This window comes from Thalassophryne amazonica, chromosome 10 (assembly GCF_902500255.1).
Source record: "Thalassophryne amazonica chromosome 10, fThaAma1.1, whole genome shotgun sequence".
In the NCBI taxonomy this organism is placed as follows: Eukaryota; Metazoa; Chordata; class Actinopteri; order Batrachoidiformes; family Batrachoididae; genus Thalassophryne; species Thalassophryne amazonica.
In genome coordinates, this window is record NC_047112.1 from 63,855,175 (window position 1) to 63,870,732 (window position 15,558).

At 41.3% G+C, this 15,558-nt stretch overlaps 1 protein-coding gene across 1 annotated transcript in view; it reads left to right on the top strand.

Annotated features, from left to right (window-relative positions):
- The window catches only part of ptprc (protein tyrosine phosphatase receptor type C), a 115,052-nt gene that overhangs the window by 62,069 nt on the left and 37,425 nt on the right, over window positions 1-15,558 (top strand). Inside the window, exons 15-23 of the mRNA XM_034180122.1 lie at window positions 2,921-3,030; window positions 7,147-7,237; window positions 7,368-7,444; window positions 8,169-8,205; window positions 8,299-8,396; window positions 8,604-8,729; window positions 8,840-8,997; window positions 12,215-12,350; window positions 12,647-12,796. Coding sequence (XP_034036013.1) covers window positions 2,921-3,030; window positions 7,147-7,237; window positions 7,368-7,444; window positions 8,169-8,205; window positions 8,299-8,396; window positions 8,604-8,729; window positions 8,840-8,997; window positions 12,215-12,350; window positions 12,647-12,796 — 983 coding nt within the window. The remainder of the gene's footprint in view (window positions 1-2,920; window positions 3,031-7,146; window positions 7,238-7,367; window positions 7,445-8,168; window positions 8,206-8,298; window positions 8,397-8,603; window positions 8,730-8,839; window positions 8,998-12,214; window positions 12,351-12,646; window positions 12,797-15,558) is intronic.

A 15,558-nucleotide genomic window follows, 5' to 3' on the forward strand; every position in this document is an offset into this window, starting at 1 on the left:
CTGCGTTACATAAACCTGGTTACAGCAGGATGAATATGTTAGTTTAAATGAGTCAACAGCCCCGACTCACACTAACTGTCAGAATGCTCGTAGCATGGGCCGAGGGGGAGGATTAGCAGCAATCTTCCACTCCAGCTTATTAATTAATCAAAAACCCAGACAGAGCTTTAATTCATTTGAAAGCTTGACTCTTAGTCTTGTCCATCCAAATTGGAAGTCCCAAAAACCAGTTTTATTTGGTGTTATCTATCGTCCACCTGGTCATTACTGTTAGTTTCTCTGTCAATTTTCAGACCTTTTGTCTGACTTAGTGCTTAGCTCAGATAAGATAATTATAGTGGCCGATTTTAACATCCACACAGATGCTGAGAATGACAACCTCAACACTGCATTTAATCTATTATTAGACTCAGTTGGCTTCACTCAAAATGTAAATGAGTCCACCCACCACTTTAATCATACTTTAGATCTTGTTCTGACTTATGGTTTGGAGATTGAAGACTTAACAGTACAACCCCTGGCAATAATTATGGAATCACTGGCCTCGGAGGATGTTCATTCAGTTGTTTAATTTTGTAGAAAAAAGCAGATCACAGACATGACACAAAACTAAAATCATTTCAAATGGCAACTTTCTGGCTTTAAGAAACACTATAAGAAATCAAGAAAAAAAGATTGTGGCAGTCAGTAACGGTTACGTTTTTAGACCAAGCAGAGGAAAAAAATATGGAATCACTCAATTCTGAGGAATAAATTATGGAATCACCCTGTAAATTTTCATCCCCAAAACTGACACCTGCATCAAATCAGATCTACTCATTAGTCTGCATCTAAAAAGGAGTGATCACACCTTGGAGAGCTGTTGCACCAAGTGGACTGACATGAATCATGGCTCCAACACGAGAGATGTCAATTGAAACAAAGGAGAGGATTATCAAACTCTTAAAAGAGGGTAAATCATCACGCAATGTTGCAAAAGATGTTGGTTGTTCACAGTCAGCTGTGTCTAAACTCTGGACCTAATACAAACAACATGGGAAGGTTGTTAAAGGCAAACATACTGGTAGACCAAGGAAGACATCAAAGCATCAAGACAGAAAACTTAAAGCAATATGTCTCAAAAATTGAAAATGCACAACAAAACAAATCAGGAACGAATGGGAGGAAACGAGTCAACGTCTGTGACCAAACTGTAAGAAACCGCCTAAAGGAAATGGGATTTACATACAGAAAAGCTAAATGAAAGCCATCATTAACACCTAAACAGAAAAAAAAAACAAGGTGGGCTAAGGAAAAGCAATCGTGGCCTGTGGATGACTGGATGAAAGTCATATTCAGTGATGAATCTCGAATCTGCATTGGGCAAGGTGATGATGCTGGAACTTTTGTTTGGTGCCGTTCCAATGAGATTTATAAAGATGACTGCCTGAAGAGAACATGTAAATTTCCACAGTCATTGATGATATGGGGCTGCTTGTCAGGTAAAGGCACTGGGGAGATGGCTGTCATTACATCATCAATAAATGCACAAGTCTATGTTGATATTTTGGACACTTTTCTGATGTTTGGGGATGATGAAATCATTTTTCCAAGATAATAATGCATCTTGCCATAGAGCAAAAACTGTGAAAACATTCCTTGCAAAAAGACACATAGGGTCAATTTCATGACATAGGGTCAATGTCAACGAGCAGATGTGATTTGATGCAGGTGTTAGTTTTGGGGATGAAAATTTACAGGGTGATTCCATAATTTATTCCTCAGAATTGAGTGAGTCCATATTTTTTTCCTCTGATTGGTCTAAAAAGTAACTGTTACTGACTGCCACAATCTTTTTTTCTTGATTTCTTATAGTGTTTCTTAAAGCCAGAAAGTTGCCATTTGAAATGACTTTAGTTTTGTGTCATGTCTGTGATCTGCTTTTTTTCTACAAAATTAAACAACAGAATGAACATCGTCCGAGGCTGGTGATTCCATAATTTGTGCCAGGGGTTGTAGATGTGGGGGTCTGGCTTCATTCATCACATCGATGTTGCATTGGTTTTGTCCATCCACCTCTTTACTCATTTATGGGTTGGCCAGGGTTTATGCAGTCACATTCTGCAAAGATGGCACCATTTGGAAACACCCCATTTGAGGTTCAAACCTATTTTTCCATCAAATCTATGGGTATTGTTACAGAGGCACTGACACATTGTACACGGTCAATAATATACACTCGGGGATATTATGTAGATTCAGATTCTGTCTCATGAGTACTGGACGCTATCACTTCCACACTGTCTAGCATCTAGCATGTGCCAGATACTATCTTGTTTGCACTTATGCTTTAACTTTCATTTCAGCTTTGTTGAAAATGTCATAGGTAACACAGTAGCTTTGTGGTTAGCACTGTTACCACACAGCGAGAAGGTCATGGGATCAATTCCCACCTGTGGCCTCTCTGTGTGGAGTTTGCATGTTCTCCTCGTGTTTGTGTTGGTTCTCTCTGGGTGCTCCAGCTTCCTCCCACATCCAAAGACATGCAGGTTAGGTGGATTGGAACCTTTAAATTGTCAGTGTGGGTGTGAATGTGTTTGTCTATATGTGGCCCTGCGACAGACTGGCGTCCTGTCCAAGGTGCACCCTGCCTCACACCCTGTGACTGGTGGTATAGGCTCCAGCCCCCTGAGACCTGATCTTTGATAAGTCATTGAAGATGAGTGTGTGTGTTTGTGAAAATGTCATAGTTATTCCAAAGTTGATTGCGCTTTTTATGTTGCAGTATTGTTTTGTAAACTGCCAAACTCACAAAAGTACAGCTGAACTGACTTTAGCCCCACCTACCTGTGTTTCATTTAAGATAAACACGTAAGGCTTGTATGACACTAAAAATTCTATTCAAAGTGTTTCTGATTGGCTGAGCGGTTTTGTTTCGTAGATGACGAGGAGAACTTGATGAATGTGCAGCCAATACCTGCAGAGTTATTGCTGGAAACCTACAAGAGGAAGCTTGCTGATGATGGGCGTCTTTTTCTGGCAGAGTTTCAGGTAATTTAATGCCTTTCAGTGTTCATTTGTTTTTTGAAAGATGGGGTAATTTTTTTGGTAGCTTTTTAAAATTGGTGGATGGTTTCCCATAAGGAGACATAGCATAAAAACAAGGCAATAACACATAAAGCTCAAGGATTGGATTTGTACCCTGAAGGTCAAGTGTACGGTGCGTCCAGAAAGTATTCACAGCGCTTCACTTTTTTCCACATTTTTTTTAATGTTACAGCCTTTTTCCAAAATGGATGAAATTAATTTTTTCCCCTCAAAATTCTACACACAAAACCCCATAATGACAATATGAAAAGAACCTTTTTCTTTTGATTTTTGAAAATTAAAAAAATAAATAAAAACTAAGAAATCTCATGTGCATAAGTAATCACAGTTTATTGTTTTTTGTTTATTTATTAGGATCCCCATTAGCTGCAGCAAAGCAAAACAACAACCACAATATACAATAATCAAAAATCAAAAATGCATTCAAAAATATATAAAAAAAAATAATAAAGGAAAAAATAAAACAAAACCAATCAACTTCCAGTCAAATTAATCATCACATCTGGTCAATATATATATATATATATATATATATATATATATATATATATATATATATATATATATATATATATACATATACATATATATATATATATATATATATATATATATATATATATATATATATATATATATATACGAAAAACTTGTCTGTAAATGATAAAAATAAATAAATAAATAGATTGCTAGCTATTTCAGTAAATATTGCTTTAGAAGTTCCTTAAAAGAACATTCATTTGAAATAAGTTTAATGCATTCCGGTAATTAATTCCATTTCTTCATACCCCTAAATATGACAGTCTTTGCAATGAAGATCAAAATTGAGCTCAGGTGCATCCAGTTTCCACTGATCATCCTTGAGATGTTTCTACAGCTGGTGTAAATTGAGTTGATTGGACATGATTTGGATTGAGGGAAAGATGAATGCAGCAATGTACAGAGACATCCTAGATGAAAATCTGCTCCAGAGCGCTCTTGACCTCAGACTGGAGTGATGGTTCAACTTTCACCAGGACAGTGACCCTAAGAACACAGCCAAGATATCAAAGGAGTGGCTTCAGGAGGGGCTGGACGCTGTCCTGAAGCCACTCCTTTAAGATCTATTCCACAGTACTGGAGAGGAGAATTCGACCGATGGTCGAACCTCGGATTCAGGAGGAGCAGTGTGGTTTTCGTCCTACATGCTCCATCGGGTGCTCGAGGGTTCATGGGAGTTCATCCAACCAGTCCACATGTGTTTTGTGGATCTGGAGAAGGCATTCGATCGTGTCCTTCGGGGCACCCTGTGGGGGGTGCTCCGGGAGTACGGGGTCCAGGGTCCTTTGCTAAGGGCTATCCGGTCCCTGTACGTCCGCAGCAGGAGCTTGGTTCGCATTGCCGGTAGTAAGTCAAACCTGTTTCCAGTGCACGTTGGCCTCCGCCAGGGCTGCCCTTTGTCACCGGTTCTGTTCATTATTTTTATGGACAGAATTTCTAGGCGCAGCCAGGGTGTAGAGGAGGTCTGGTTTGGGAACCACAGAATCTCGTCTCTGCTGTTTGCGGACGATGTGGTTCTGTTGGCTTCGTCAAATCAGGACCTTCAGCGTGCACTGAGGCGGTTTGCAGGCGAGTGTGAAGTGTCTGGGATGAAAATCAGCACCTCCAAATCAGAGGCCATGGTTCTCGACCGGAAAAAGGTGCTTTGCCCTCTTCAGGTTGGTGGAGTGTCCTTGCCTCAAGTGGAGGAGTTTAAGTATCTCGGGGTCTTGTTCACGAGTGAGGGACGGATGGAGCGTGAGATCGATAGATGGATCGGTGCAGCATCTGCAGTGATGCGGTCGCTGTATCAGACCGTCGTGGTGAAGAGAGAGCTGAGTTGGGGGGCAAAGCTCTCGATTTACCGATCGATCTATGTTCCGATCCTCACCTATGGTCATGAGATTTGGCTCATGACCGAAAGAACGAGATTGCGAGTACAAGCGGCCGAGATGAGTTTCCTCCGCAGGGTGGCTGGGCGCTCCCTTAGAGATAGGGTGAGGAGCTCGGTCACTTGGGAGGAGCTCGGAGTCGAGCTGCTGCTCCTCCACGTCGAAAGGAGTCAGTTGAGGTGGCTCGGGCATCTTTTCCAGATGCCCCCTGGACGCCTCGCTGGAGAGGTGTTCCGGGCACATTCCATTGGGAGGAGGCCCCGGGGAAGACCCAGGACATGCTGGAGGGACTACATCTCTCGGCTGGCTTGGGAACGCCTTGGGGTTCCCCCGGAGGAGCTGGGGGAGGTGTGTGTGGATCCGGAGGTCTGGGCGGCTTTGCTTGAGCTGCTGCCCCCGCAACCCGACTCCGGATAAAGCGGAAGAAAATGGATGTATGGATGTATGTATGTATGTATGTATGTATGGATGGATGGATGGATGGATGGATGGATGGATGGATGGATGGATGGATTCAGGACAACTCTGTGAATGTCCTTGAATGGTTCAGCCAGAGTCCAGACCTGAATCTGACTAAACATCTCTGGAGAGATCTGAAAATGGCTGTGCACTGACACTCCTCATCCAAGCTGATGGAGCTTTCTTAGTTTTTTATTTTTAATAAATTGACAAAGAATTAAAAAAAAAAATTATGTTGTCATTATGAGGTGTGTGTTGTGTGTAGAATTTTGAGGGGAAAAAAATGAATTTATTCCATTTTGGAATAAGGCTGTATCATAAAATGTGGAAACGGTGAAGCACTGTTCGAAGGAAAAAAACAACCTCATACTTTACTGAAAACTTGACAAATGTAGGTGTCTGTCACATCATTACCTGCTGGAAAATGTATGTACTGATGCACTGTATATTTACTATAATTAATATATATATTATTTATGGTAAAAGAAGGGGTGGGTATATAAGCTTTTGTTTCTGCCTACACCCTTTCTGCCACATGTATTAACTGTATTTTTTTTTTTTGTGACAATGAGTTTTGTTTGGCAGCACGGTCGCTTAGTGGTTAGCACTGTTGCCTCACAGCAAGAAGGTCATGGGTTCAATTCTCACCCTTGGCCTTTCTGTGTGGAGTTTGTGTGTTCTCCCCGTGTTTGTGTGGGTTTCCTCCAGGTGCTCCAGCTTCCTCCCACATCCAAACGCAGGTTAGGTGGATTGGAAACTTTAAAATTGTCTGTATGTGTGCGTGTGGGTGCGAATGTGTTTGTTTATACGAGGTCTGTCAATAAAGTATAGGTCCTTTTTATTTTTTTCAAAAACTATATGGATTTCATTCATATGTTTTTACGTCAGACATGCTTGAACCCTCGTGAGCATGCGTGAGTTTTTCCACGCCTGTCGGTGACGTCATTCGCCTGTGAGCACTCCTTGTGGGAGGAGTCGTCCAGCCCCTCGTCGGAATTCCTTTGTCTGAGAAGTTGCTGAGAGACTGGCGCTTTGTTTGATCAAAATTTTTTCTAAACCTGTGAGACACATCGAAGTGGACACGGTTCGAAAAATTAAGCTGGTTTTCAGTGAAAATTTTAACGGCTGATGAGAGATCTTGAGGTGATACTGTCGCTTTAAGGACTTCCCACGGTGGGAGACGTCGTGCAGCGCTCTCAGGCGCCGTCGTCAGCCTGTTTCAAGCTGAAAACCTCCACATTTCAGGCTCTATTGATCCAGGACGTCATGAGAGAACAGAGAAGTTTCAGAAGAAGTCGGTTTCAGCATTTTATCCGGATATTCCACTGTTAAAGGAGATTTTTTTAAATGAAAGACGTGCGGGCGGATTGCAGCGTCGGCTCGCAGCCGCCGTGACGCTCCGCCACAGGAAAAGGACCTATACTTTATTGACAGACCTCGTATGTGGCCCTGCAACAGATTGGTGTCCTGTCCAGGGTGTACCCCACCTCACACCCTATGACTGCTGGGATAAGCTCCAGCCCCCTGTGACCCTTAATATGAGTAAGCAGTTGAAGATGCGTGTGTGAGTGAGTGAGTTTTGTATGCTGAATTTGTGTGCCGACTAAATTCATTCATTCATTCATATTACAAAAGGTGTGAATGTTACTTTGCTCTCGATCTGTGGTCCGTTTTCTTCTTCTCTTTCTAGAGCATCCCCAGAATTTTCTCCAGGTTCCCAATGAAAGATGCTAAAAAGCCCTGCAACACTTCCAAGAACCGCTATGTGGATATTCTGCCATGTGAGTGATTTCTGCTTATGCCATCAGTTTGTTTGTAATGAACAATGAGCATGTTCCTGCATACCATTGCAGTTTGGAGCACTCACACACCCATGCACACACTGAGGTGTCTGATGTTTTCTTATTTCAGATGATGAGAACCGAGTCCACCTGACCACAGGAAATGGTGAACCAGGATGTGACTACATCAACGCCAGCTTCATTGATGTATGGAAAAACACATGTATTACACTAGTACTACATCAGCTACTATTAGTACTGCATTTACTAATGCTGTGACATCTTTTTATTAGTGTCGCTGCTAATGCAAATATGCTGTACAAAAGGTCCAATGCAACACAATGCTGCTATCCTGCTACACATTCATTTTGCCCTCCCAAGCACCCATCTGTATGGTCTGACAGTATTCAGGTCACTCCCCTGTCTCTTTCTGCACAAGTTTACATAAATATTGTGGGGAGTGATGAGGTCAGAGCTTTAACAGCAAACATTTTCTACCTCTGCCTGTATTCCCATGAATAAAATACATTTTATGCAAGAGTTGGCAGAGTAAGTTCTGGCATAAAGAGTCAGAAGACAAGAAACAGTAAAAGATTTTGCTCTACAGTGATATAGTACAGAATGTTAGAACAGTCTTTGGTGGTGTGGAGGAGGTAGCGTTCAAGCCAGCGACTGCAAGCAGCAGAAAGGTGAGTTGATATTTTTAAATAGCATGGCACATTTCCTATTGGCCATGAGTTGATGACCAAAATACATACCAGCTGCTTCCTATTAGAAGTACAGCTGATTAGGTAAAGCTGAATGAAAGCTTTGAAATCTGAGTCTTCCTGGCAGAACGTACACAATGCTACATTTCAGAAATCACATCTGTAGGTAAATGTTGTCAATGTCTTGTAACACAAACTATACTTTCACTGTTTTTGTCCTTCAGGGGTTCAAGGAATGTAAAAAGTATATCGCAGCTCAAGGTGAACACTGATTCCCCCCACCCCCCTTTTTTAACACACCTATGCACTGCACCTGTATGAGGTTTATGGTAAAAATTTAAAATGCATGTACAGGACCAAAGGATGAGACTGTTAGTGCATTCTGGAGGATGGTTTGGGAGCAGCAGTCTTCAATAATTGTCATGGTAACACGCTGCGAAGAGGGAAACAAGGTAAGAACAGCAGTTTGTTTTGTTGATTTTAGTGACGATGCACTATTGCAGTCAATTAAAAAATAAATAACTAAATACCTAAATAAAAACAAAAGCAAGAGCAGAATCTAGGCCCCACGTGTCAACTTTAACCTACATTTTTCCCTTGACTGCTAAATAAGCTGGTCGGAAAGTTTTGACTCTTTTCTCTCACTTGTTGTCTCAAAGGTGAAGTGTGCACAGTACTGGCCAGCCATGCTAGGAGAGGCTGAGATTTTTGAAGAGTTCATTGTGAAGCTGAATGCAGAGAGCTGCTGTCCTGATTACACCATCCGCCACCTCAACCTGATTAATGTGAGAAAAAATTTGGGTTATTACAACTTCCAAAGACCTTCACTGCAGGAGCTGCACACAAATATCTATTTAACTGTGCAGTGAAGATGAATAAATGTGTTTCTCCTCAGAAGAGAGAGAAGAACTCTGAGCGAGAGGTGACCCACATCCAGTTCATGAGTTGGCCAGATCACGGCGTTCCAGATGAGCCCCATCTGCTGCTGAAACTGAGGCGGCGTGTCAATACCTTCAAGAACGTGTTCAGTGGCCCCATCATCATCCACTGCAGGTACAGTCAAAGAAAAGTATCAAATACCAACATCAGCACAGTTAAAATGGCACACAGTTACAGTAAATGATACGATCATTTCATTCAGTACTGAAAGTGGCAAAAAAAAAAAAATGTTAATATTTGTCACAGCAGGGCTCAATACAGAGTTCACTACTGTTTTCCAATAATTGCATTCTAAATATAAATAAATATATTTGGTACATAGGAGGCACTTGAGCAGGGCTTTATGAGGTTGAAACCTGATTTGAGATGCAACATCTTTCATTATCAGCCACAATTTGTCACCTTCTCTGACTGACCGGAGCTACACAATAATGCCCCCACCCTCAATTTCCATAAGCCACTGTGAGACATTATTTGTACAAGTGAGCAAATCCATACCACAGGAATTATATTTATTTTCCTCATCCCATTTATTTGGTTATGTTTGAAAATAAATCATTTCCTCCTAAAATAATTCCATCCAAGAACCAAAATCTGACCAAAATGTGAAATGGACAATAACAGTCAAACAATGATAAAGAAGCGATTGAGAATAGCTCCACCTACAGGAGAGCAACCCCATACTGATTTTGCCATTTGTTGTTAGCTGTGTAGGATAGTATATTTTTAGAGTTTTCACATTTTAGGTCCTACTTAGCAGACAGCACTATGAGTGTTGGTCTTGGGGTTTGTGAATCCTCCTCCACTCCACTCTTAAATGGAGTCCCACAGGGTTCAATTTTAGTAATGAAATGGTAAATGGACTGGATTTATATAGCGCTTTTCCATCTGCATCAGACGCTCAAAGTGCTTTACAATTATGCCTCATATTCACCCCGATGTCAGGGTGCTGCCATACAAGGCGCTCACTACACACCGGGAGCAATAGCGGGCCTTAGTCATTTTCCAGTCTCAAGCCCAACACCTTAACCACTAGACCATCATCTCCCCTTGCTTTTCTCCCAGTAAATTCTTCCCCTAGGGTCTATCCTCAGAAAACATGGTGTCGCTTTTCACTGTTCTGCTGATGACACCCAGATATATGTCCCCCTGATGCCTTTTCTCTCAAACCCTTGCTGTCATGTCTTGAGAATATTAAGGCCTGAATGGCTCTAAGGGCCCTGTCCCACTGGTGTTTAGGAGGATTTGCGTATGGATTGCTCACAAAATTGACTCATATTTTCTTAACATCCGCAATATCCGTGAAACACGCTTGTATGAGTTGGCCGACACCCACACACGTCCACAGTTATCCGCAGAGGCACGTTTTTCCGTTAACAGGATTTTTGAGCTGCACAAAATTTTGGCTGCGGATGACATCCGCCTTACATACTCCATACATACTCAGTACATATTCAAACATACTCAATCTATGCGCTGTATATTCGCTGTCATCTGCTGATATCCGCAACTGACAGGGATTTGTGGGTTGGCAGCAGACTGGGACAGTGTGTAAAACGGATATTTTGCGTGCCCATCATGTCCACATCACAAACTAAAGTAAGTTGTAGTGACTGCATACAGATTGGCCACGAATAAAGCGTTTTTATTACGTCTGCTTTGCATCTGATTTGCGGCGGATGCAAATCAGATGTGTTGTGTTCACAGCTGGATGCCGTTCTTTGTTCTATCGGCTGCCATGCGCTTTGCGCTAGATGCTGCCTATATAAAATAATTATTTCGTGGCACATTATCATTTTATTCTGCAAATTGGCTGTTGAAAACGGCTGTAATCACCTCATGCATCACAGAGGATGGCCCAGCTGCAGAAAGCATTTTGAGTCGTCTAAAAAAGTAATTATTTGACTTGTTTACATTGTCAAGGCTTGATAAAACAGTTGCGTGTTTGTTCCTTCTTGTCTGCAGCTGTTCCAGTATTTATTCCTGTTTATAACAGATTTAACTTCTTGTTATAATCGTGCAGATGAGCTGTGCTCTGGTGCGATCTGCTGACGTCATCATTCGCCCTGTTCACTGCTTGTTTACTCCAATCAACTTGTCCAAGTCCAGCAAATGCTCCAGAGGCTGTGGTGCTGGTGTGAATAGTGATGCCGAAAGAGCGAGTACGCTTCTTTTATGACCACAATGCAGATGCCATGCATGCACAACACGTGCGCGATGCATCATAATACACCTGTAATACTGCCATGATAATCGCAGTGCATCTGATCAGTTTCCTCACTACATGCGTTATACAACCGTGATTGTTCATCATATATTCGCTATATATTATTAATATATCCGTAATTCATACTAGGACATTTGTCATTTTTGGCCTTTTTTGTTGCGGACGACAACAAACGCCGGTACTTTGTGTACTCAATTCATGCACAATTAATCCTCTCCCCAGTGGGACAGGGTCCTAAACCTCCTAAATTTTAATGATAGTTGTTCTTGTTTGTTCCTTGCTGTTTTTATTGTTGTTGGGATGCCTTGTTTTTTGTGACCCCAGGTACAGCACTTTGTTTCAGTTGGCTGTTTGAAAGTGCTCTATGAATAAAGTTTAGTTCAGATTGTCCAAATTTACATTTGTGTCCTCATGGAAGAGTAATTTTGTTATAACCAATTATTGCTTTTGTTAATTCTGTCTTTTGTGTGTAATATGTGCATAAAAGAACTTCAGGTATGTCACAGACACTTCAAATGTACTTCAAAACAAATGCATATTTACACATTTATTTCAAATTCTGTCACTCCCCCATTTAATAATCATGAGCCTGTCACACCACACAAAGAAAAAAACGTGGATCCGCCACTGGTTTATGTATTATTTATTGACTTTTGCCCTACCTGAGACAGCCAATTATACAACTTTATTTTGTCACTCCACACTAAGTTGTGTTTTTATTTTATTTATTGATTAATTATGATGTAGCCACTGACATATACATTTTGGTCCAAATATATTTGGACATTTGTAGCTGTCTATCGCAACACATTCATGCTCAAAACAAAGAATGAAGAGGATCAAAGACTGTCATCTTAAATTTGACAGTAGTTAAATCCTAATTAAGTGGATTTGTAGAAATGTCGGCATTTTCTGTGCATGGTTTTTAACAGACCAGTAAGTAACTGGACAACTGGCAGCTGAATTATTTATAACAGTAAGAAAAAAAAGAAGAAGCCAAGACTCCCAAATCTACTTTCCTTCTTTTCTTAGTTATAAATAAACTTGCCTCTTACAGAACTACACAGACAAAAATATTGAAATAACCCCATCTGTGATGTGTAGTGCTGGAGTGGGCAGGACGGGCACCTACATTGGAATCGACGCCATGATGGAGGGTCTGGAGGCTGAGGGCAGAGTGGACATCTACGGTTATGTGGTCAGACTGCGCAAACAGAGATGCCTCATGGTTCAAGTGGAGGTAAAACATTATTTTACATCATGCTTCAGGCACACGTGCATGTGCTATGCATTTTATTAACTATTTAAAAATAAATATGGTTCATTTTAAGAAATCTGTGTTTGCACAAATGGCTGTGATGAGGTTGGTGTGCATTAAATAAACCTGCACTAATCACATTGTTGTTTGCAACAATTTGAGATCAGTATTTTTTGATAAAGGTGCTGCAGGTCAAAAGCAGTTTGTCCCATGGAGTTCTTTGTCCAAACTGTACACAATCTGTCTGTTTTTACACGGGTCTGTTTGTTGTCTTTTAGGCCCAGTACATCCTGATCCACCAGGCATTGCTGGAACACAACCAGTTTGGAGAGACTGAGATCGCCCTCTGTGATCTGCACAGTACACTGAGCACACTCAAACAGGAGAACTCAGACAGCGAACCTATGTTACTGCAGGACGAGTTTGAGGTGAAGACACAGTCGCATTTGTCTCATTTTAATGATGGCGGCAGCTCAACTTTCAGCAGCTTCTACAAAGTGTAAGAGTTGACTTAAAAACCTGACGGAGCTCCATCAGTCTGTGTTAGATCTGTCTGATTATGTAGGAGAAAGTTAAACTCAGACTTAGAGGCACTCAGAGAGCACATACCTTTGCCCAGACCTGACCTTGCTCTGACTATCAGGTGTGATTCTTGAGATTATGCACCAACTGCAGTATATGCTGTACTCCATCTCTGGTTTGCATGGTTTTGCCGACTCCAGGCCGAATTTTGGTACAGTCGCATACTGTTTATATTTTCTTAATACTTTGTGGAAATGAAGTTCAAGACTTATCGTGCAGTTTCCACCAGATAGTACCTGAACTCAACAAGCGACTAGAGTTGAGTCTGTACTGAACTCCAGTTGGTTTTGGTATCAAGTACCTCTTACACATAACTCATCAAGCCAGTGCAGGGTGAAACAGCCGTGACATCATCTTCAATGCAACACAATAATCAGTGTGTTCAGGTTTTGTGTTATGGTACAGCATGGACAGGTCTACTTGCATCACAATATTTTAAAGATGGCAGGTTTCTTCAGGACGTCTTTTGTCTCCTGTCTCGCACAGTGATGACGCAGTAATTGTGACGAATCTCTCTGACCAGTCAGCAGTTTGCATTGTTTTCACATCACTTTTGCTTTCCTCTCAGCTCACGTGGAACCATATTGGAGGGTGACGCCAATAACAGGACCAGGTACTAGGTACCAGGATTGGACAATGGAAAACCGAAAATAGGGAGATACAGATGAATCAAGTTGAGAAGATAACATGCAGCGAAAAGGCGTCATATATTCAGTGAACTGGAATGTGCATGTACAGTTGTCATCAAAAGTTTACATACCCTGGCAGAATTGTTTTGTGTTGTTTTTTTTTTTTTTGTTTTTTTGCCATTTTTCCGACAATATGAATGCTAACACAAAACCTTTTTTTCACTCATGGTTAGTGGTTGTGTGAAGCCATTTATTGTCAAACAACTGTGTTTACGCTTTTTAAATCATAACAACAACAGAAAACTACCCAAATGACCCTGATCAAAAGTTTACATACCCCAATTCTTAATACCGTATATTTCATTTAAGCAGGGAGACCTGGGCAGTTATAAAGTTTCTAATTCACCTAACCTGCATGTCTTTAAATGTGGGAGGAAACCAGAGCACCTGGAACAAACCTAAGCAAACACAGTGAGAACATGCAAACTCCACACAGAAAGGCCACAGGTGCAGTGGCGCCCCCATGTGGTGGCTGGGGGTGGCTACAGCCACCACGAGATTACTCTGATCCACCCCTCAGCCACCACATGAGGGCGCATTGGATTTGTGTGAATTTAGGGAATGTATTTTAAATCACAACAGTTAATAATGTGAAAATGGTGTTAAAACAAGAGCAACAGAACATCATCAACAACAACAACAACAACAACAATAATAATATATAATAAGAATAAGAAACAAGAGCACAATGGGGTCCTCCGCACCTTGTTTAAATATATGAATATACTGTAAATTCAGTATATCAATAGTTTTTTTTTTTTGTTGTTTTTGTTTTTTGGTCGGGTATGCCACCCTAAGATTTTGCCTACCCCCACTAGCCACCCTTAGAATTTTTTTTGCTGGCGCCACTGCACAGGTGGGAATCGAACCCATGACCTTCTTGGCTGTGAGGCATCAGTGCTAACTACTAAGCCACCGTGCTGCAAATTACATATTGCCCCCTTTAACATCAATGACAGCTTGGAGTCTTTTGTGGTAGTTATGGATGAGGCTCTCTGATGGTAAACCTGCCCATTCTTCTTGGCAAAAAAGCCTCCAGTTCCTGTAAATTCCTTGGCTGTCTTGCATGAAGTACACATTTGAGATCCCTCCAGAGTGGCTCAATGATATTGAGGTCAGGAGACTGAGATGAGCACTCCAGAACATTCACTTTATTCTGCTGTAGCCAATGACAGGTCGACTTGACCTTGTGTTTTGGATCATTGCCATGTTGGAATGTTCAAATACATCTCATGCGCAGCTTCTGAGATGATGAGTGCAAATTTTACTCCAGTATTTTCTGTTACATGCTGCATTCATCCTGCCATTAATTGTGACCAAGTTTCCTGTGCCTTTGTAGCTCACATATCCCCAAAAACATCAGTGATCCACCTCCGTGCTTCACAGTAGAATGGGTATACCTTTCATCAAAGGCCTTGTTGACTCCTCTCCAAATGTAACATTTAGGTTGTGGCCAAATGATAAAGTCTGGTCTCATCATTCCAGATGAATTTGTTCTCTGTGCTGTTTGGCATATTGTAAGTGGGTTACTTTGTGGCATTTGTGTAGTAAATGCTTTCTTCTGACGACTCCACCATTCAGCCCATTTTTCTTCAAGTGCCAATCTTGAAACAGCCACAACCACTTTTTTCAGAGAGTCCTGTATTTCAGCAGAAGTTACTTGTGTTTTTGTTTTTTTGTTTTGTTGTGTTTTTTTGCATCCTGGACAATTTCCTGCCAGTTGTTGCTGAGATTTTTGTTGGTGTACCTGACTGTGGTTTGGTTCCAACAGAATCCCTCATTTTTCCACTTCTTAATTAGAGTTGAACACTGCTGATTGGTATTCACAGTCCCTTGGATATCATGTTATCCATTTCCTGTTGTATACAGTTCAATTACCTTTTCTTTGACAATTCTTTTGCTTTCCCTATGACTCAGAT